Genomic DNA, 23,871 nt, shown 5'->3' with positions numbered 1-23,871 from the left:
CACTTTCATAAGGAAGACTTCCCTGATCTCTCTTTGTAACTAGGTCAGAGGCACCTCCATGCTGCTCTTACGATACTCTACTTTTATTTCTAGCAATGTATCTTATCTGTCTGTAACTCATCAGATTGTAAACTCTCCAGGGGGAAGGACTATATTGAATTCATGTCTTTGTCCCTAATAGTTAGTACACGACCAGGTATATAGATACACCTAAACACCTGAGAAAAAGGAATGAATGATACTCTCTCTTTAGAATAATTGGCAAACTAGTGATTCTTTAACAGTCCAAATATGTTTATTCTTAGGGTCTTATCATTATAATTATATATTATTTGGGTGCTCACTGTAGGCTACAGCAATAGAAAAGATCAAGAACACTGCATTGGTCCAGTTACAGAATAAAAAATCATGGCAGTATACAGCATGGTGACTATAGTTAATACTACTGTATTGCATACATAAAAGTTGCCAAGAGAATAGACCTTAAAAGTTCTCATCACAAGAAAAAAAAAATTGTATATACGTATGGTGACAGATATTAACTAGACGTATTGTGGTGGTCATTTTGCAATACATATAAATATCAAACCATTATTTGTATACCTGAAACTAGTTTAATGTTACATGTCAATTATGCCTCAATCAATCAATCAACAAAATTACTGCATTGGTACTGCGGCCAGTATTCCCAAATTTAATGATTTACACATCAGAGATATCTTTACCCAGGATATACTGTTCCAATTTTAGATATTTTAATTTCATCCTGGGAGCTTTGGGAAGTCAGGAGAAAGTAAATAGAAATGGCTTTTCTACTAAAAAGACAAGTGATCATATGTCTACAAGAAGTGAAAAATCTAGCCAGCCAGAGAGCTGGGGAAAAAGCTTTAGGCAGAAAGGACAAGAAGTGCAAAAGCCTTGAGGCAGAAGTGTGATAAGTGCTTTGAAGTACCATCCACTGGCTCAAAGAATAAAGTAAAAAGGGAAAATATTTAGAGAGATCAGGTTGTATATAGGTAGATTAAGTAGAGCTTTATATTATATGAGCTTTGGCATTTATTCAGATTTAGGAAGCACTGATAGATTTTGAGTAAATATGTGATATAATGTGACGTATGGTTTAAAGATTACTTTGCTGTGTTCAGAAGAGACTGTATGGGGAAACAAGAAAATGAGAAAAACTAGTTAGGAGAGAGGTTAAGAGGTAAGAGATGACTGGTGCCCTAGATCAGGGTAGAGGTGTATTTATATAAACAAATGGAATACCATTAGGTGAAATAAATCAAATGAATATTAAGGGAAAATATGGATTCTGTCACCATTTGTGTTTTAATACATTTACCTAATATTGAATCAGATCATGGATAAGAATGCTATATGACTTCTCTTTTAATCCAGTATGTCTACAGATAAAATATCTCAGGGTTTCAACAGATATGAAAAGTATGAAAAATAAGAAGAGAAGAAATTATTTTCCAAACATGATTTTTTTTATCACAAAGTGAATTGCAGGTACAGATATCCTGTTCTGCCATCATTTAATATATGTGACATTCTCATGAGATCAACTGCAGGATTTCTCAACATTAAGAAGGACCTAACACAGGATGCTATCATTTTGGATCTACTTCTGACAAATATAATCTCCCAGTGTCCAACATAAGCTCTTAAAAATATTTTCTTCAGATTTAAAATGTACACTTAATCCTGAACCATGATAAAAATCTATCTTCTGAAACAGACTGACTCTGTAAGTTCTTAGGGTTCAGATCAGGTAAAATAACTTTACTAAGAGCCTTCTTGTATAAATTAATGTCCTGCGTGTTAAAGAGTAATATGTAGCCCAAGACTTCATGAGCTTCTGGTGTTCTGGGGGGGACTAAAGCAACATTACAAGAAATAACTTAAATAACTAAATAGATAAATAAATAAATAAATCTTTCCTTATTTTGGCACTTAAGGATCACAGTCTAATAGCCAACTCCCTGCTCATGTACTCTGCAACAAAGACTACCAGTCAGTCAAAATTTCCTGCTCCCATTCTCAGAGACTTTTGTCAGGATTCCTTCTATGGGGTAAGACTTAGCATGAAAAGCAGCAAAGACTGGCAACCTAATTCTCAAACATTGATGAAATTACAAATAGAGGCATAAGCAAATTAATACATGACAAAGGCAATTACTAGAATAACCAAAAATAATATAACTGAAACACTGAAGAGAGGAGCTGTGGATGTGACATAACTAGTTATCTTTTATATCAGGGAATCAATAGATATTGTCTAATATTGGTAAATCAAGGAACAGAGCTTCATGTTATACAGAGTCACAGAGAGGGCCATCAGAGCAATTAAAATAGAAATTATTAGAAAACTCAGCTGAGGAATAGGAGAATAGAGAGGGGTAAGGCAGATGAACATTGGTTTATATTGCTTTAAATGGTACGCTTCTTTGTATTCTTTTCTTAGTTATCATATGCACATTTTACTTTGATTACAAAATACAAAATTTATCTTAAAAGGAATTTATGCTTATAAAGAACAAAACCGAAAAGAGATTAACCAAGATGGCAGAGTAGAAGGACGTGCTCTCACTCCCTCTTGCGAGAGCACCAGAATAACAACTGGCTGCTGGACAATCATCGACAGGAAGACACTGGACTTCACCAAGGAGGATACCCCACGTCCAAGGACAGAGGAGAAGCCACAGTGAGATGGTAGGAGGGGCGCAATCAGAGTAAAATCAAATCCCATAACTGCTGGGTGGGTGACTCACAGACTGGCGAGCACTTATACCACAGAAGTCCACCCACTGGAGTGAATGTTCTGAGCCCCATGTCAGGCTTCCCAACCTGGGGGTCCGGCAACAGGAGGAGGAATTCATAGAGAATCAGACTTTGAAGCCTAGTGGGAATTGATTGCAGGACTTCGACAGGACTGGGGGAAACAGAGACCCCACTCTTGGAGGGCGCACACAAAATAGTGTGTGCATTGGGACCCAGGTGAAGGAGCAGTGACCCTGGGGGAGACTGAACCAGACATACCTGCTGGTGTTGGGGGGTCTCCTGCAGAGGCGAGGGCTGGCTCTGTTTCACCCTGGGGACAAGGACACTGGCAGTGGAGGTTCTGGGAAGGGCTCCTTGGCGTGAGCCCTCCCAGAGTCTGCCACTAGCCCCACCAAAGAGCCCGGGTAGGCTCCAGTGTTGGGTTGCCTCAGGCAAAACAACCAACAGGGAGGGAACCCAGCCCCACCCATCAACAGTCAAGTGGATTAAAGTTTTACGGAGCTCTGACCGCCACAGCAAGTCAGCTCTACCCACCTCCAGAGCCTCCCATCAAGCCTCTTAGATAGCCTCAACCACCAGAGGGCAGACAGCAGAAGCAAGAAAAACTACAGTCCTGCAGCCTGTGGAACAGAAACCACATTTACAGAAAGATAGACAAGATGAAAAGGCAGAGGGCTATATACCAGATGAAGAAACAAGATAAAACCCCAGAAAAACAACTAAATGAAGTGGAGATAGGCAACCTTTCAGAAAAAGAATTCAGAATAATGATAGTGAAGATGATCCAGGACCTCGGAATAAGAATGGAGGCAAAGATTGAGAAGATGCAAGAAATGATTAACAAAGACCTAGAAGAATTAAAGAACAAACAAACAGAGATGACCAATACAATAACTGAAATGAAAACTACACTAGAAGGAATCAATAGCAGAATAACTGAGGCAGAAGAACGGATAAGTGACCTGGAAGACAGAATGGTGGAATTCACTGCTGCGGAACAGACTAAAGAAAAAAGAATGAAAAGAAATGAAGACAGCCTAAGAGACCTCTGGGACAACATTAAACACAACATTCGCATTATAGGGGTCCCAGAAGGAGAAGAGAGAGAGAAAGGACCAGAGAAAATATTTGAAGAGATTATAGTCGAAAACTTCCCTAACATGGGAAAGGAAATAGCCACCCAAGTCCAGGAAGCGCAGAGAGTCCCATACAGGATAAACCCAAGGAGAAGTATGCCGAGACACATAGTAATCAAAGTGGCAAATATTAAAGACAAAGAAAAATTATTGAAAGCAGCAAGGGAAAATCGACAAATAACATACAAGGGAACTCCCATAAGGTTAAGAGCTGATTTCTCAGCAGAAACTCTACAAGCCAGAAGAGAGTGGCATGATATACTTAAAGTGATGAAAGGGAAGAACCTACAACCAAGATGACTCTACCCGGCAAGGATCTCATTTAGATTTGATGGAGAAATCAAAAGCTTTACAGACAAGCAAAAGCTAAGAGAATTCAGCACCACCAAACCAGCTCTACAACAAATGTTAAAGGAACTTCTCTAAGTGGGAAACACAAGAGAAGAAAAGGACCTACAAAAACAAACCCAAAACAATTAAGAAAATGGTCATAGGAACATACATATCGATAATTACCTTAAACGTGAATGGATTAAATGCTCCAGCCAAAAGACACAGGCTTGCTGAATGGATACAAAAACAAGACCCATATATATTCCGTCTACAAGAGACCCACTTTAGACCTAGGGACACATACAGACTGAAAGTGAGGGGATGGAAAAAGATATTCCATGCAAGTGGAAATCAAAAGAAAGCTGGAGTAGCTATACTCATATCAGATAAAATAGACTTTAAAATAAAGAACGTTACAAGAGACAAGGAAGGACACTACATAATGATCAAGGGAGCAATCCAAGAAGAAGATGTAACAATTATAAATATATATGCACCCAACATAGGAGCACCTCAATACATAAGGCAACTGCTAACAGCTATAAAAGAGGAAATTGACAGTAACACAATCATAGTGGGGGACTTTAACACCTCACTTACACCAATGGACAGATCATCCAAAATGAAAATAAATAAGGAAACAGAAGCTTTAAATGACACAATAGACCAGATACATTTAATTGATATTTATAGGACATTCCATCCAAAAACAGCAGATTACACGTTCTTCTCAAGTGTGCATGGAACATTCTCCAGGATAGATCACATCTTGGGTCACAAATCAAGCCTCAGTAAATTTAAGAAAATTGAAATCATATCAAGCATCTTTTCTGACCACAATGCTATGAGATTAGAAATGAATTACGGGAAAAAAATGTAAAAAACACAAACACATGGAGGCTAAACAATACGTTACTAAATAACCAAGAGATCACTGAAGAAGTCAAAGAGGAAATCAAAAAATACCTAGAGACAATTGACAATGAAAACACGATGACCCAAAACCTATGGGATGCAGCAAAAGAAGTTCTAAGAGGGAAGTTTATAGCTATACAAGCCTACCTAAAGAAACAAGAAAAAACTCAAGTAAACAATCTAACCTTACACCTAAAGAAACTAGAGAAAGAAGAACAAAGAAAACCCAAAGTTAGCAGAAGGAAAGAAATCATAAAGATCAGAGCAGAAATAAATGAAATAGAAACAAAGAAAACAATAGTAAAGATCAATAAAACTAAAAGCTGGTTCTTTGAGAAGATAAACAAAATTGATAAACCATTAGCCAGATTCATCAAGAAAAAGAGGGAGAGGACTCAAATCAATAAAATTAGAAATGAAAAAGGAGAAGTTACAACAGACACCGCAGAAATACAAAGCATCCTAAGAGACTACTACAAGCAACTTTATGCCAATAATATGGACAACCTGGAAGAAATGGACAAATTCTTAGAAAGGCATAACCTTCCAAGACTGAACCAGGAAGAAGCAGAAAATATGAACAGACCAATCACAAGTAATGAAATGCTAACTGTGATTAAAAATCTTCCAACAAATAAAAGTCCAGGACCAGATGGCTTCACAGGTGAATTCTGTCAAACATTTAGAGAAGAGCTAACACCTATCCTTCTCAAACTCTTCCAAAAAATTGCAGAGGAAGGAACACTCCCAAACTCATTCTATGAGGCCACCATCACCCTGATACCAAAACCAGGCAAAGACACTACAAAAAAAGAAAATTACAGGCCAATATCACTGATGAATATAGATGCAACAATCCTCAACAAAATACTAGCAAACAGAATCCAACAACACATTAAAAGGATCATACACCACGATCAAGTGGGATTTATCCCAGGGATGCAAGGATTCTTCAATATACGCAAATCAATCAATATGATACACCATATTAACAAACTGAAGAATAAAAACCATATGATCATCTCAATAGATGCAGAAAAAGCTTTTGACAAAATTCAACACCCATTTCTGATAAAAACTCTCCAGAAAGTGGGCATAGAGGGAACCTACCTCAACATAATAAAGGCCATATATGACAAACCCACAGCAAACATCATTCTCAATGGTGAAAAACTGAAAGCATTTCCTCTAAGATCAGGAACGAGACAAGGATGTCCACTCTCACCACTATTATTCAACATAGTTCTGGAAGTCCTAGCCACGGCAACCAGAGAAGAAAAAGAAATAAAAGGAATACAAATTGGAAAAGAAAAAGTAAAACTGTCACTGTTTGCAGATGACATGATAGTATACATAGAGAATCCTAAAACTGTCACCAGAAAACTGCTAGAGCTAATTATTGAATATGGTAAAGTTGCAGGATACAAAATTAATGCACAGAAATCTCTTGCATTCCTATACACTAATGACGAAAAATCTGAAAGAGAAATTATGGAAACACTCCCGTTTACCATTGCAACAAAAAGAATAAAATACCTAGGAATAAACTTACCTAGGGAGACAAAAGACCTGTATGCAGAAAACTATAAGACACTGACGAAAGAAATTAAAGATGATACCAACAGATGGAGAGATATACCATGTTCTTGGATTGGAAGAATCAACATTGTGAAAATGACTATACTACCCAAAGCAATCTACAGATTCAATGCAATCCCTATCAAATTACCAATGGCATTTTTTACGGAGCTAGAACAAATCATCTTAAAATTTGTATGGAGACACAAAAGACCCCGAATAGCCAAAGCAGTCTTGAGGGAAAAAAACGGAGCTGGAGGAATCAGACTCCCTGACTTCAGACTATACTACAAAGCTACAGTAATCAAGATAATATGGTACTGGCACAAAAGCAGAAACATAGATCAATGGAACAAGATAGAAAGCCCAGAGATAAACCCACGCACCTATGGTCAACTAATCTATGACAAAGGAGGCAAAGATATACAATGGAGAAAAGACAGTCTCTTCAATAAGTGGTGCTGGGAAAACTGGACAGCTACATGTAAAAGAATGAAATTAGAATACTCCCTAACACCATACACAAAAATAAACTCAAAATGGATTAGAGACCTAAATGTAAGACCGGACACTATAAAACTGTTAGAGGAAAACATAGGAAGAACACTCTTTGACATCAATCACAGCAAGATCTTTTTTGATCCACCTCCTAGAGTAATGGAAATAAAAACAAAAATAAACAAATGGGACCTAATGAAACTTCAAAACTTTTGCACAGCAAAGAAAACCGTAAACAAGACGAAAAGACAACCCTCAGAATGGGAGAAAATATTTGAAAACAAATCAACGGACAAAGGATTAATCTCCAAAATATATAAACAGCTCATTCAGCTCAATATTAAAGAAACAAACACCCCAATCCAAAAATGGGCAGAAGACCTAAATAGACATTTCTCCAAAGAAGACATACAGACGGCCATGAAGCACATGAAAAGATGCTCAACATCACTAATTATTAGAGAAATGCAAATCAAAACTACAATGAGGTATCACCTCACACCAGTTAGAATGGGCATCATCAGAAAATCTACAAACAACAAATGCTGGAGAGGGTGTGGAGAAAAGGGAACCCTCTTGCACTGTTGGTGGGAATGTCAATTGATACAGCCACTATGGAGAACAATATGGAGGTTCCTTAAAAAACTAAAAATAGAATTATCATATGACCCAGCAATCCCACTACTGGGCATATACCCAGAGAAAACCATAATTCAAAAAGACACATGCACCCCAATGTTCATTGCAGCACTATTTACAATAGCCAGGTCATGGAAGCAACCTAAATGCCCATCCACAGACGAATGGATAAAGAAGAAGTGGTACATATATACAATGGAATATTACTCAGCCATAAAAAGGAACGAAATTGAGTCATTTGTTGAGACGTGGATGGATCTAGAGACTGTCATGCAGAGTGAAGTAAGTCAGAAAGAGAAAAACAAATATCGTATATTAACGCATGTATGTGGAACCTAGAAAAATGGTACAGATGAGCCAGTTTGCAGGGCAGAAGTTGAGACACAGATGTAGAGAACAGACATATGGACACCAAGGGGGGAAAACTGCGGTGGGGTGGGGATGGTGGTGTGCTGAATTGGGCGATTGGGATTGACATGTATACTCTGATGTGTATAAAATTGATGACTAATAAGAACCTGCAGTATAAACAAACAAACAAAACAACTAATACTAAACTTTCATTGGGTTATTTGTATGGAAATATGTTAATATAAATGTTTCAGACATTACATGAAATTTCTAAAAATCTTATATGTTCTGGTATAATGTTATAAGTCATAATCCTAGTTATTACTTTAAAATATATATCTCAGAAATAACTAATTTTCTTGTCAACTGCATTATTATGAACTTTCATCAAATCTTTAACCGTGGTCATTTTTAAGTCTTTTGTCATTTACAGACAGTTCTCGGTGTACTCTGATGCTTTTGTAAATATGTTCCTATAAAAGGGTTTCATCTTCAGGAAATTCATGGAAAAGACTCTGACAAGTACAGGTTTCTGGTAACTGACTGTACTGCTGAACTGAATGAATAAGCATTTTCAGAACTCTAATGAAAAACTGATGAGCTCATAAAAGTGCTAACAAAAGATCAAGATGAAAAAAAAATTAATTACATGGGACTGAGTGAACTGATGAGGATGAGTATAATTTTTGTGACTTTCTGTTTGAATTTAAAAAAAGAAACAATCCCACAAGGACTCAGAGGCAAAGAATATACAAATCAATTTTCACTGCAAAGTAAAGGAGCTGTTACAGTGGAGGATTACTGGACTGAATGTCAATATTATGACATAGTATGAGTGTGTTTCATGTTTGGTAATTGCAATCATTGTTGCTTTTGTTGTGGTCATCCATGTACAATGCTTGGTGTCAGTCTATTTATCTCTTGTAAAAATAAAATACAGTGTGTGTGGAAAAAAAAAAGAACAAACCCTTGTAGCTCTACTGCACATGATTTACTCACTAATTTTGACTTTTAAGGTATTAATTTATTAAATCTGAAAGTCAGTGAGTCCTGTATATTTTGGATTTCTGTATAATCACCATGAGGGAAAACAAATAGATGCATATGAACCTGATCAAGAAACTAAAATGTATTAAGCTCTCCTTAGTGTGTGACAGTAACAGCCACAGGACTAAATACTTTAAATAAGTTATTTAAAATAATTCTCCCAGCAAACTTGCAAATTACACAATATTATCTCATGCTTAGATATGCAAAATAGATACATTGAACAAGGTCACATAGTTGACCCAGGCTTTTTCCTTGTTTTAAAATCATTGTTTAGAGTTAAATATATCTAGTTCTAAAAAATGGGCTTTCCTTTTCTCTCTGCTCTACTAGAAATTATCAGTTATGGTCATATGTTTGTTTATAATGAATGTACCTTAAATTTTTTTCTAATAGCTTAAAGCATGCATTGAATAACTTCTGATTTTTATATTTTGGCATTATGACTAAAAGTCTGATGATATCCATTGTAAGTGATGGTAAAAAATTATTCTCTTTTAATAAATCTTAAAATATCAACTGTGCTATTTTCAGGAATGAGTGAATGTGTATTCGTATAATAACTTTAATAAATTAGATTTAATTAATATTGAAATGACAAAAATGTACTAGTTCAACTAAAACATAACATACAATGCAAAGTGCAATGCATGTTTTCCAGTGCTATGTTTATTTTAGAACGTTGTGTTAAAAATCACATGTATTAATATGCCAGTATTTGCTGGGAACTTTACTAGGTCCTCTGCATGTATTGTGGTTAATAACTTAATCTTCACAATAATCTATTGAGTTAATAACTATTATCTGGCTTTAAAGATTTAAAAATCAAGGTTCAGCTCTTCCCTCCAAATTGTCTGTAGATACTACTGTTCAACCAACAGGAAATATACTTAACTGGGCTATAATTGACCCATGAAACATTGGAAATATTGGAAAGACATAGGATTATCTTAGGCGAGCATATTATTTGTGAATGCAATATATTTTGGAGCTCCTTCCTTTCCCACCTAAGTCACTGAAATCCACCTATTTAATTATTTATTCCAGTGATTAACACTTATCTTTTTGATCTGTAGTTTTCTTGATTCTTTGATTTTCCTCATCAGATTTTTGATTATTTCTTGTCTGGCTCCTGGAAATTTTCTATGGTTTCTTAATGATTACTGACAGTAAATTGTGAAAGGTGTTTTTCTAAGTTTAGTACGCTTTTCTGCCTATAAACAGATTTCTCCTTTGTATGGCTCTAAATTCTAAGATAATAAATCACTCTCTCTTACATTTTCTATAAACTTCCATGTCATCAATTATTTTTTTCTCTTTGTCAGGATTAAATCCAAAGTAATTATTTCTCTTCTTATTCCCTTTAACTTCTGACAGATGAAATCATTAATTCAAGTCAAGAATTAACCAATTGTTCTGATATTAATAGAATGACCATTTAGTAGCTACCTATCTTTTCTTAATTTCTTATAACAACATTTTGAAGCAAAGATTTCAATTATCCATGTTTTACAAATGAGAGACGATAAGCTTAGAGAGGTTAAATGACTTGTGTAACTCAGAAATCACACACATATAATTCAAATGGGTGAATACATTATATAACTAAGAAAAATTACCATGTGTATTAGACTCCAAAAATTCAAACTTTTAATCATCAGATCAGAGTTGCTGGTTTTTCCTGTTCCACTGAAATTCACAGTGATACATACACTTTATATCATTGCAAACATATACATACACACCTACATGCACACACACTCAAATATGGGTATATATTTATTTATTGTATTGTATTTATCTCTGTATATATAACTGAAAATAGTTCCACAGAACAATATCCTTACTACGTTCCTTGAATTATAATGTTTTTGCCTTTATCTTTTATTTTATTTTATTCAATTTTATATCAATTATAAAAATGCTAGTCACAATCCAGTGAATTGATTTTATGACTCACTGCTGGTGACCCATAGTTTGGAAAATCTGCCCTGAATGATATCATTCCCATGCCAATTTTGTACAATGCGTTAGGATCATTCAACTGACTAGGGAGTCTGTGGTAACTTCCCATGGTGATATCATTGTTTCTCCCTACTAAACTGTATTTTGCACTGTATCTCTATCTTCAATAATAAACAGTTATAAAAGAAAGACAAATACCGTACGATATCACTTATACGTGGAATCTTTAAAAAGGGTACAAATGAACTTATCTACAAAACAGAAATAGAGTCACAGATGTAGAAAACAAACTTATGGTTACCAGGGGGTAAGGGGGGGGAGGGATAAATTGGGAGAATGGGATTGACATATACTCACTACTATATATAAAATAGGTAACTAATAAGGACCTACTACATAGCACAGGGAACTCTACTCAGTACTCTGTAATGGCCTATATGGGAAAAGAATCTAAAAAAGCGTGGACATATGTATATGTATAACTGATTCACTAGCAACAGTGAGACTACCAATAAGATGATAGTGCTCATTAGCAAAGTCGATTGCAATGGGATATCAATTAAAAAGACATATAAATGAAAAGCCAAAGATCTGAGGATTCAATACAATTGTTAAATGTCACACGACTTTTAGATTTGTCAAAATCCTTAATTTTGATACACTGTACATTTCAGCTTCAAAATGAAAAAAAAAAACCAAAAACTTGGTTTTCTAGCCAAAAAAAGTTATGTATAAGTATGTGATTTTTGAACATGCAGTATTAGGCTTTTACTAGTAAAATTGTTTTATTTAGTTATAATACCGATCTCCAAGAGCTTGAAATTAAAATTTCCAGGGTCTCTAACTGAGCTGTACATAACTTTCCTTGAGAATGACTTGTTTTTCATTAAAATAATTTTTAAACCACTCTGTGTTCCACTTCTGTGTAACACTCTGATATGGGTTTTTGGAAAGGCCACAAGAAACCAGCTTTATGAAGTGGTGGATTGGCCCTTATTTTGGAAAATCCTCCAGTTATTTATCCAGAAATATATATCCATGAATTTCTGAACCATCATCATTAAGACCTGCTTCATTGTTAACTGGGGACTCCCACAGTTTCCCTTCTTTTGTCCACTTGGTCATCTGTTCAAAACCATTCTGAAAGGGCTGTTCATTTATTGTGGCTAACTGCTTAGCAAATTCCATATCCCAAGTGAAGGTGATGTTTCTCTTTCATGTGCCTCTTTTAACTGCCTTAATCTCAAAGATATTAAGTCTCTTCTTGAATATACTTTTCCTAAGATTTTTTTCCAAGATAAGTGATCTTCTCCTGGCTATGATCATTGTCAGATCCTTCAGCACACTGAAACTGATGTACTGGTCTTGTAGTAACTCTAGCTGTAGCAGATCTGGCAACTTTCATAGCTGATATTATGTTACTGAAACTAATTTTAGGTATTTCTCCATCTTTTTGTGCCCTTGGGTCTTCCTCATGCTGCTGGAGCTGCCTGAGTAGCTCCAATTTGGTCACTGTTTTTAGACAACCTATTCTTAGGAGAAATGTCTATTTTTCTATGTCCCTATTTCAGATAAAGATTTATCACTGATTTTTGATAATATTTGTTATTGCATTTATCTACTTTTGTTGAAATGTCAGTTTCAGTGTGTCTGTTCCTCATTCACTCAGTCAGTATTTCCTGAGTACCTGAAGTTTCAGGTACTCCTTTAAATCCTGAGGGCACACAAATGAACAGAACAGGCAATATCCCTGCTCTCAGAGAGCTGGCCTACTATAATGTGCACATTGTTTTAGACACACCTGGGAATATGAGTATTTTTTCAAAACCATTTCTTTACAGAATCCAATTTTAAAATCCTTGATAAAAATCTCTGCATTGCCTATACCACGCTTGTAGATTGTGGTTTAAATGGTTGATTTTTAAAAAAACAGAAGCGGGTTTCAACATTTCTTGATTCTTTCTAATAATAAAAACTCAGCCAAAAAGTATTTTCTTACCATGACAACTTGGTAAGGCTCTATTCCATCCAGGTCTTCCATCATCTCCTATGATACAGGTGAGTGTTGAATAACCTTGAAGAACATAACCAGCATCACAGTAATAGGTAACTGTTGACCCTAATTTATAATCCATTCCAAGTCTGGTGCCATTCATTATGTTGCCTGGATCAAAGCAGGACTCTCGGAGTTTTGCTGTAAAACAATGTTGATATAACATTAATTATTTTGAAATACAATATGCTATGAAACTTTTAATATTTCTTCATTTCTACCTCTAGATAAACAGAAAGCACCAACACCCTTTCTGCCTCTGTTCGAGGGCTCAAAGTACAAAGTAGTCCTTAACGATATCTGACGTTTTGCTAATTCACATTGATTAGTAAAAGATAAAATTCTTCATTGGTCTTTTCATTAAAATCAGTATCAAATATTTATAGTCAAACAGGGTTTAGTGGTTTATTGTAAATTATGTGCTATAATCCATGCGTAAGTATTTTAAATGAATTATTTTGGAAAAGAAGAACTTATTTCTTTATTTAATATTTCATTATTTAAAAGCTCTTCCCCCCAAATGATGTACACTCATTCCCTGTGACTGAACATAGATATAGTACTACTGCCTATGTTGATCTCAGTTTATCACGAGGAAGAAAGTAAAAGCCCCTATGTCTCTGCCGTGATACCATTTCTCTTAATCTACCTCATTCCCCACATTTATGTCAGAGGTCTGCCCATTAAAAGAGTAACAAAATCTTTATAATATCCAAACCATGATCTTTTTGGACAGAGAGTCTATGTCAAAGCCAAGAACTTTCAAAGCTAATAGTAACAGACAAATTGAAAAGTAAAGTCCATTCACAACAAAGAACTACTTTCTGTGGAACCAGGTAGTAAACTAGAGAGACTGAGAGAATATTTTGAAAATATGTAGAGAAACAGATTAGTTCATCCATTTTGGTAAATAAGTAATAGAACACTGTGTTGTTAACAGATCTGGGTAACACCTTAATATTTCCGTTTTATTACTATTATAGATTACTTAAGAAATAGAGATGAAAATGTAAGGGCCATCACAAATTCAAGATAACAAATGTGATTTTCTACATTAGAATTTATATTAATGGGAATTCAGGAGGTGGGTGTATCTTTGGATAGGACTCGTGGAATCACTGGAATTTAAGTCAACAATATCTTGGTGTTCGGCTATTACAGAAATCATATTGTTATAATATATCAAAATCTGATTTATCTTAACAGAAAAAATATTTTTATTCCACTCATTAAAGTTTGCAGAGTTCAAAGTGCTTCAACATTTATAGGAAATGATGAGAAATTTATGCTTTAGGAAAAAATACTTCACAAGATTTCTCTGAATTCAACTAAAGAGAAAATTGTGGGGGACTCCCCTGGTGGTGCAGTGGTTGAGAATCCGCCTGCCAATGCAGGGGACATGGGTTCGAGCTCTTGTCCGGGAAGATCCCACACGCCGCGGAGCAACTAAGCCCGTGTGCCACAACTGCTGAGCCTGCGCTCTAGAGCCCACGAGCCACAACTACTGAAGCCCTGGCACCTAGAGCCAGTGCTCCGCAACAGGAGAAGCCACCATAATGAGAAGCATGCGCACCGCAGGGAAGAGTAGCCCCTGCTCGCCACGACTAGAGAAAGCCCGTGTGCAGCAACGAAGACCCGATGCAGCCAAAAAAAAAGAGGAAATGGTGGAACCAAACATTTACATGATTTTAATATTTAGAATACCAGAGGAATGAAAAAGGTCCACTTTCTTCCTTCCTTCTTTCCAACAAATACTTAAGAGCCCATTATCCAACTAACACCAGATATACAGCAGTGGACAATGAAAAAATATTCTAGTCCTCATGGCTTTTACAGTCTATAAAGAAAATAACTAAATAAATACTTGTGATTGTGATGTGTGTTGCATAAGGAGAAGCATTCAGAACCTTCCTGAAGAACTGACATCTAACCTGAGCACTGAGGGATAATGAGCAGACTAGGTGAAAGGGAGATCAGAGATATGAAGGGGAGAAGTTGTACTGTGTAAGTCAGATAAACCTGATTTCTGAGCTTCATTCCAGAACTAAATAACCTGATCTCCCAAAGGCGTGTACACGCACGCATACACACACCAGCACAAGAAATTTGTATCCCATATATCGCATTCAGATTTCAATAAAAAATTGCTCCCCAGCCCAAGGAATTATATTTCTTCCCAGGTAAAATATGCATATGACACTATTTTAAGGAAAGAACCAGTAGGTTCTTTGGTCACTAAGAATGAGGATTTGATGTTGCAGAGGTTGGTTTGTTTAATTTTTAGGAATAAAACCTGACATTGATCCTTTTCTTAAATAAGCAGGAAAACGCAATGTAATGTTTAGGCAGAACAGCAACCTAACACTTACAGCTGTCCTTCATGAAACTGAACTAAATCCCTTGAGGGAAAAGGAAGGATTGAAATTACTATTTAAAAGGATTAATCTCTTTGACAAGTCTAACTGCCTAACATTCATCTTTTGAAAAGTTTGCTTTTTTCCTTCTTTAAAGTTTTCCCCAAATTTTCAGTGATCTATCAGTGAATCCGTAATAGAATACAAACCTACTTTTTGAGGAAAGGGAAACATGGTTGACACATTAAAAATATTGCTTCTGTAACAATTTTATATTGCTAGCCTCATTTTGAAAGGATTCATTTATCTCATTATTATGTTTACATACTGCTTTAAATCCTTGGTGAATAGCTTTCTATGAATAATACTGCCCTTGTTTATTTCCCTGTATGCCATAGCAATTACATCTGGAAATTTTGAGAACATCTGGAGAATCCTTATATAAAGGTCTAGGAAGCAGATGGAAAGATGATTTTAGTTTTAGAAAAAAAGTGTGAGGCAGACAAGTTGATAGTATTTTAATGAATAATTAATTTAATAAAATAATTTATTTTATGAATAATTCATTTTATGAATCATTAAATTTTATGAATAATAGTAGTTTGCCTACTGAATAGATCCCAGGTAAAAGAGTCCCTTGCTTTATATTCTCCAAATAAAGCATATTAGATGATGTCTGCTGGAAGACAGAAGTGATCATAAGCAATAGAGCTTATATCTTAGCTATGGATTTGTTTTTCATTTTTACAAAAAAATTATTTTTCAGAATTTTTTCCACATGAAATTAAAGTATTATAAATGCTTATTTTAATGAAAAAGTTTGACATTAGAACGCTGAATAATGTGTCTTGAAGAAGATCCAATGGGAAAAATTAAAGCTTTACTATGTTCTTGTTTTTATTAATAAAGACTTACAGATGTTATTATAATAAGCATAATATCTATATCATTATAAAGTTTTTACCATACTTTGCATCAGGCATGACAATAATTAAATAATGTTTGTTCAATTCACACTTAATGATTTATTTATAAATACATACTTTTTTCTGGCCTAATAAGAACCATAAATATTTTTACTGTTAAAGTTTATTCTTCAATAAACTTCAAAGTTTATTCCCACTTATAGGTATATACTCATGAAGGGACCATTATTATGAATAGTGTTATTCTGTGGATAATCAGTTATACATTATTCTTATTTTTGAGAAGTGACCAGACTATATAATATTCAACTGCCTTTTATTTCCAGAATAGAGCAGATGGGCATATACCTTCTAGCATGAGTTCAGCAACTAAGAGCTAAACTCCCTTCAAGCTGTGTATGCATTGTAGTCCCCTCATATGATCATAATAAGTCCCGAGAGGCTCTCTCTATTGGAAGACCCATAGTTCACAGAGGGCCAGATTTCCCAAGGTGCTTTTTGAAAATAAATATAAATGACACGTGTGTACCTCTTTTATTTTGGAAAACATTGCTAAAATGTAAATTAAACAATTGGTGCAGAATACCTCAGGGTAAAGCTGAAATGTAATAGGTTGCTCTGTGAAAAGATGTATCTTACCTTAAATTCATATGTTAATTTAGAAAGTAACTTATGATACTTTAACGTTCGTGGAGAAGGTGGCTAATTTATGCCGTATATAAACAACCATTGTTAAGCCTTCCACTGTAGATTTTTGGTGCATATAAATTGACATCCCCTATCAGCTAAAACACCAGCTGCCAGGAGGTCCCCTTCAGTAGCACAAGACTGTATATATTCTCTCTCCTTCATGTAAATAATATATTTTGTTAAAATAATATAGATATCACTACTATGAGTCACATTTATTAAATATTATAATTAGAAATATTTAAAACATACTTGACATCATTTAAAATAGCCTTAATACAAAAACAATGCAAAAGAGAGCATTGTTTAAACTAAAATATATATCCAATTATGAATTTCTTAATATTGTATCTCATTGAAATTACATTAAGATAAATGGAGACTAGACTGATTTAAACTCTCTGGGGACATTGCTTTCAAGTTAGCAAAACATCTCCCCTTACCTTCAAATGTCTACTTCTTTGCTCCAGTTTACTACTGTTTACAACACTGGAGCATATCCACCATTTGCTTTATGTAAATGTAAAATGGTATTCCTTCTAGAATTAATGTTAGCAAGCTTGTGTATTTGTGATGTTTGACTATAGCATTTGTTCATTGTTCAAATGCTTTGCACAACTACTATGTACTTGCAAACAAACAGAAATAAGATACGGTCTATCTTCAAGAGGGAGATGAATAGATAGTTATGAACACAAGCAATGGCAACTATGCTCTGGTGTGAGCTCTAATAGAGGTAGGTGCTGGACCTATGGCTTTTTAAATAAAGACCTACTAATACCATTATTTAGAGCAAGTCAGGACTTAAAAGCTTTACTTTTTCAGTGCTAACAGAAATCAACAGAGTCAAAGTATATAACATGAATTACAAATGACAGAGGAATAATTTTTACTATCCAGGACCTCCAGTTATATGTCAATTCATTTTGGGGGTGCACATTTTATCTTGAAAATTCAGACATGTTTGTTTGCCTATGGCAGAAATAAACATAAAGACTACTTTATTAGCTTTAAGGAACTAGACTATTAAAGAGGTAACATTTTTTAAGAAATAGGGAGGTTGATAGGAAAAGACAGATCCTGGAGACCCTGAAGTGGGGGATGGAATTTTCCTACAGATAAGAATTTTGAGGGCCAGTCCAGAAAATTAATTAGGTTGGATTTGGAGAGTATCATAAACTCAGTACTAGCTTTGTAAAGAAATACCATCTGGAGTATAAAAATAAGACCTCATGAAATTGTGTGTAAGTGGGCACTGGTGTAGTAGCTGAGGATGGTGGGGAGTAGTTGTAAGGTCCAAGGAGAAGAATTATAGTTCATGGAATGCTTATGTATTTCTCTCTGCCTGAACTCTTATATTTTTATTTGCCTTTACTCTTATTGGAGGTAATAATTTATGCCATTTTATGCAATTCATTTTAACAATCTGATTCTCAATTCGTCATTTGTAAAATAGGGATAGCAATACTTATCTCATAATGCTATTAGTTAACATTTTGTTGCATTTATAAGTGTGTCTGCTAAAGGGAAAGACAGAGATACTATATTGAAAGAGTTAATCATTGTACCTAGAATAAAGTATTACATAATGAGTAATCAATATTGTCCTGTTTAAAAAAAATTGCATTGGTGTCCCTTTTCCTATGGCAGCATAAATCTTAACTTTTTGGAAATAATGGGACATGGAAATTGATAAAGATAGGAAACAGGAAGGGAAATATATTTAGCTGAGATATGGCAAGTAGGTTTTATCTCAAGTGCTAAATTACATGGATTTAATAATGGCTACCTGGAATGTTATGTAGAGAAAAGATTGTGAAGTCAAGTCCAGTTTCCATGAGAAAGAATGCTGTAACACATTAGCACCATCTGCCCTGAGTGTGGTAGTATTTGTGGCATTCTTCCTTTGTCTGTTATCCTATGGATCTCTGGAAATGTTTTATTAAAAACTAATTCACAATAGAACCTAGCTTTACTGACTTGCTTACAGTTTTCTTCTCTCTTTCTTTTTCTCCCTCTCCCTCTCCCATTCTCCCTCTCTCCCTCCCTTCCTTCCTTCCTTCCTTCCTTCCTTCCTTCCTTTCTTCCTTCCTTTCTTCCTCCCTCCCTCCCTTCCTTCCTTCCTTTCTTCCTAAACAGGTCTTGTTTATAAGCCTATCACCTTGCAGATATAAGTAGCTACTCCTAAAGAGCCAAGTTCTCATTTGTAAAATGCAGGACATGAATGTGTCTCTAAGGTTTCTTACATTTCAATAATGTTATGATTCTAATTATGTCTTGACTTAAAATAGAAAACACCTCCTTAAGCAACTCAAAATCAATCTGTTAAATAATTATCAAACAATTACAATGTGTAGGCATTATTCTAAGGCACTCATTGTATAGTGGTAAATAAACCGAGTTGTTGCTCTTAAGAAGCCTGTATTTTAGTATATATGTAGGGATTTAGTGGCATCAATGGGAGTGTGTATATTAAATAAATAAGCAAATAACTGAACAATAAAATATCAAGAAATGATATGACTGATAAAAGGAGAAAATTTTGATAGGATAGAAAAAGCAAAAGGAGTAGAAAACTCAAAATAAGATCAAAAAAGCGAATAAATATAAATAAAGTAAACTCAATACATCAAAAAAATGAGAAAAATACAATATATATGTACCTAAAACTAGGTTCCCATAATATATAAAACAAAAATCATTAGAATTTTAAGAAAAAATAAAAAATTAAGAACTATAATAGATTTCCCCAACTATTTCAATAATTGCTAGGCCAAGCAGATTTTTAAAAAATGGCAAGGGCATAAATGTTTGAGAATTATAATTAGAGAGTTTGATTTAATGAATATATATAAAAAACTACACCCATAAATTAAATGACACTCTTTTCTCCAAGCATACAGGGAACATGCATAAAAACTGACCATATAAGAGGTCACAAAACAAATCTTAAGATATGCCAAGAATTGGAATCATACATATCTGACCACAGTGCAAATAAATTAGAAATTCATAATTAAATATAGATTGAAATTTATTATAAGACTTGTAAGCACTTCTAAGTAACTCAGAGAAAAAATCAAAATGTAGTGCAATTAGAACAAATTTAGAATTGTACAATAATAAATCTCTACATATCCAAACATTTGCAAAGCAGCTAAAGTGGTACTTAGAGGAAAATTCATAGCCCCCAAAAGCTCATATTAGAAAAGAAAAAAAATCTGAAAATTAATAAGTATTTCATAAATTAGAAGAAATAAAAGCAAATCTAGAGAAAATAAAAGGGAATACATAATTTAGGTAAAAGCAATATTAATAAAAATACTAAGCAATGTTAATAAAAAAATACAGCAACAGAAAAAGTAAGAGAACACTGTAAGCATTTTTATGTCTATACATTTGAAAACTTAGATGAAAATAACTAGTTCTTGGGAAAAGGTTTTCAAAAAATCTAAGATGAAGTAGAAAAACCTGAATAGATTTATAACAACTAAAATTCTATTTCCTCAAATCACCAAGACCATAGTTTTACAGGGAAGTTCTAGCAAACATTTAAGAAACAGATGATCCCTATCTTACACAAGCTATTTTACTTTAGTGAGAAGGTTCCCAAAGTTAGGCAGTTGTATCATTTTGGTCAAGACTAAACAAGGACACTACAAGGAAGAAAAATTATAGACTAATTTCATGGCAATAGATCAAAGATAATACACTTTTTAACAGATGGTAATAAATCTATACCATAATTACAGAAATTTAATATGTTAGTATACTGTAATCAGCAAAAATAATTAAAAACAAACAAACAAAAAATGAACAGATTGGTTTTATCCCACAAATGTAAAGATGTTTCAATGTTAAAAATATATATATAATTTACAACATTAAGAACTTCACATAGGAAAATTGTGTGATATTTTTAATAGTTGATGAAAAAGCAGTTGATAAAATTCAATCCCTTTATGATTAAAAAAGTTTTAGTAAACCACGAATAGAAGGGAACTTCCTATAATTGATAAAGTATATCTCTAGGTAGTAACGTTTTAGATAAGAGTGTTCTCTGGAGCCCCCTCTGAATCAAATCTTGCATGACTTTGGGCTGACTATTTAACCATGTTGTGCTAAAAGTTCTTCACTCATAGAGGTAAATGATTTTTATGTGTAATAACTTTGAAATGTCCCTGAAAACAATGAGTTAAAAAATGTTAGTCCTCATTAACATTGCCCCTAACCAATAGCAAATATGGTTAAAGGTGAAACATTAGATGTTTCTCTTTAAAGTTAGCAATGACACAGGATAATGTCTATCACTGTTTCAATTTGACATGGACTGATAGTTCTACCCAGAGTAGGTGGGGGAGAAGTATGTACAGACTAGAAAGAAACATAACTGTCGCTGTTTGCATAGAAAATCTCCCCCCAAAAAAAACTCTAAGAAAAATTATGATAGCTAATGAAAGAATGAAAGAGTTAAGCAAGTTTGCTAGATATTAGGTAATTGCAAGAATACACTGTGGCCTTATTATTAGCAGCAACCAGTAAAATCTAATATAAAAAATCACTTATTTACAATATCATTTATTTACAATCACTTAATTACAATTTAAATATCACTTATTTATCACTTATTTCCAATTTACAATGGAAACTACAAGACATTTAAAATTTAGATGAGAAAAATTTTATTGTAAAAATTATTGGAAGACACTGAATAAGACATAAGTAAATTGAGAAATATGCCATATTAATAGATGGGAAAATTAAATACCATATATACTACAATGTATTCCCAAATAATTTATAAACTCAATACAGTCCCAAGCTAATTGAACAGGTAGAACAGGCTTAATTCTAAAATCTAAATAAAAGTTCAAAAGCGTTAATAAACACCAAGACAATTTTGAAGAAGTATAAGGTAGTATACTCTGCCTACCTCATATAATGTCTTATTTTAAAGCTATAGTAGAAAAATTCAGAGAAGTCTTGTCCTGGAGACAGAAAAATATGCCAGTGGAACAGAAAAGAAAATTCAGAAGCAGTTATATAGAAACTTGATATTTGACAGCAGTAGCATTATGGATTCCTTGCTTACAAAAAACAAACAAACAAACAAAAAGACAAAAACAAAAAATTCCACAAAGATAAGAGAGATTAAAGGTGAAAAGCAAAGCTTTAAAACTTTAGAAAAGAGTTGAGGAAACTGCCTTTATGACCTAGTAATAAGGAAGGGTTTTTAATCAAGGCATAAAAAGCACAGACCATGAATAAGAGGAAAGAGTAACTATTGATACTGAGTTTTTAAATGTTTATACACCAGAAGAAACTGGAAATAAAGTGAAACCCTTGCCAAAGATGGTAAGATTTTTACTACAACAAAGATAACAGATAAACAATTAATATACACAATATAAAATATATTTCCTATAAATAAAAATAGCAACAGATTAGAAAAATGTGCATGATAGAAATACACAGTTTATTAAAAAGGAAACTTCAGCATGCAAAATAGGAAAAAGATGCTCAACTTAAGAGTAAGTAGGGAAAGGCAATAAAAATAACAATGAGGTAACATTTAATACCCATGAGATTGACAACTCAAGTGTGACAAGAGCACCGGTTTTTCAAAAATGTGGAGTTTCTTGAAATCACTATCTCAAAAAGATATCTGCATCCTCAAGTTCAATGCAGCATTATTTATAATATCCAAGATATGAAAACTACTTAAGTGTCCATCAATGGATGAATAATAAAGAAAAATGTGGCATATATAAATACAATGGAATATTATCCAGCCACAAAAAAGAAGGAATTCTGCCATTTGGGACAACATGAATGGATCTGAGAACACTATGCTCAGTGAAATAATTTGGACAGAGAAAAGCAAATACTGTACTCATATGCTGGAATCTAAAAAACAGAAACCAAACTCATACAGAGAACAGACTGGTAGGTGCCAGAAGCCAGGGCAGGGGGATGGTGGTATGAGTGAAATGGATGAAGGTGATAAAAGGGTATATAGGGGAGCAAAATTTACCACCCTAAAATGTGTCTCTTTGGCATGAGTATTAATCTAGGCTGATTATTTTTAAGAAACAGAAGACTCAGAAAGTCTTTCCTTTTATCTCCCACTTAGCTGTCTAAAGAATTTAGCTAAAGGGTGTGCTCCTAGAATACAGCTATGACCAGAGATATCTGCAAAGAATATAGGCTAGGTACAGTGGGGGAAATGAAGCAGGGCCTAGAGAGCAGAGTCCACTCTTTATCCCCTTGTCTCTGCATAGCCCAGCAAATATTTATCAAACATTTGCTTTTCCATCAATGTGAATTTCCTTCCTCCCCTTTGAAGTCGCAAACCACTACTCCCAACATCTTTTGTCTCTAGCTGAAGATGTATATAAGGTGGGGGGTGTTTCAGCCATTTTGGCAAGTTATTCAGTTTTCCTAAGTCTCTCCCATGTATACATGCTATTAAACTTCTGTTTGATTTTCTCCTGTTAATCTGTCTCATGTCAATTTAATTCTTAGACCAGCCAGAAGAATCTAGAACAGCAGAGGAAAATATTTTCCTCCCTGACAGGTACAAACTTCTAGTTATAAGATAA

The 23,871-nt window shown here is 34.2% G+C and overlaps 1 protein-coding gene and 1 pseudogene across 3 annotated transcripts in view; both read right to left on the bottom strand.

Moving 5' to 3' along the window:
• CSMD3 (CUB and Sushi multiple domains 3) overlaps window positions 1-23,871 on the bottom strand; it is a 1,183,499-nt gene that overhangs the window by 264,151 nt on the left and 895,477 nt on the right. For all 3 annotated transcript variants that reach the window (XM_007188796.2, XM_007188797.2, XM_028168178.2), the window contains one exon: window positions 13,246-13,440. In XM_007188796.2, the coding sequence (XP_007188858.2) occupies window positions 13,246-13,440 (195 nt within the window). The remainder of the gene's footprint in view (window positions 1-13,245; window positions 13,441-23,871) is intronic.
• On the bottom strand, window positions 12,087-13,077 carry LOC103004079 (28S ribosomal protein S31, mitochondrial-like; annotated as a pseudogene).

The sequence above is a fragment of the Balaenoptera acutorostrata genome, chromosome 17 (assembly GCF_949987535.1).
Source record: "Balaenoptera acutorostrata chromosome 17, mBalAcu1.1, whole genome shotgun sequence".
Lineage (NCBI taxonomy): Eukaryota > Metazoa > Chordata > Mammalia > Artiodactyla > Balaenopteridae > Balaenoptera > Balaenoptera acutorostrata.
The sequence above is the reverse complement of the archived record's forward strand: the minus strand, read 5'-3'. Positions and strand labels throughout refer to the sequence as shown.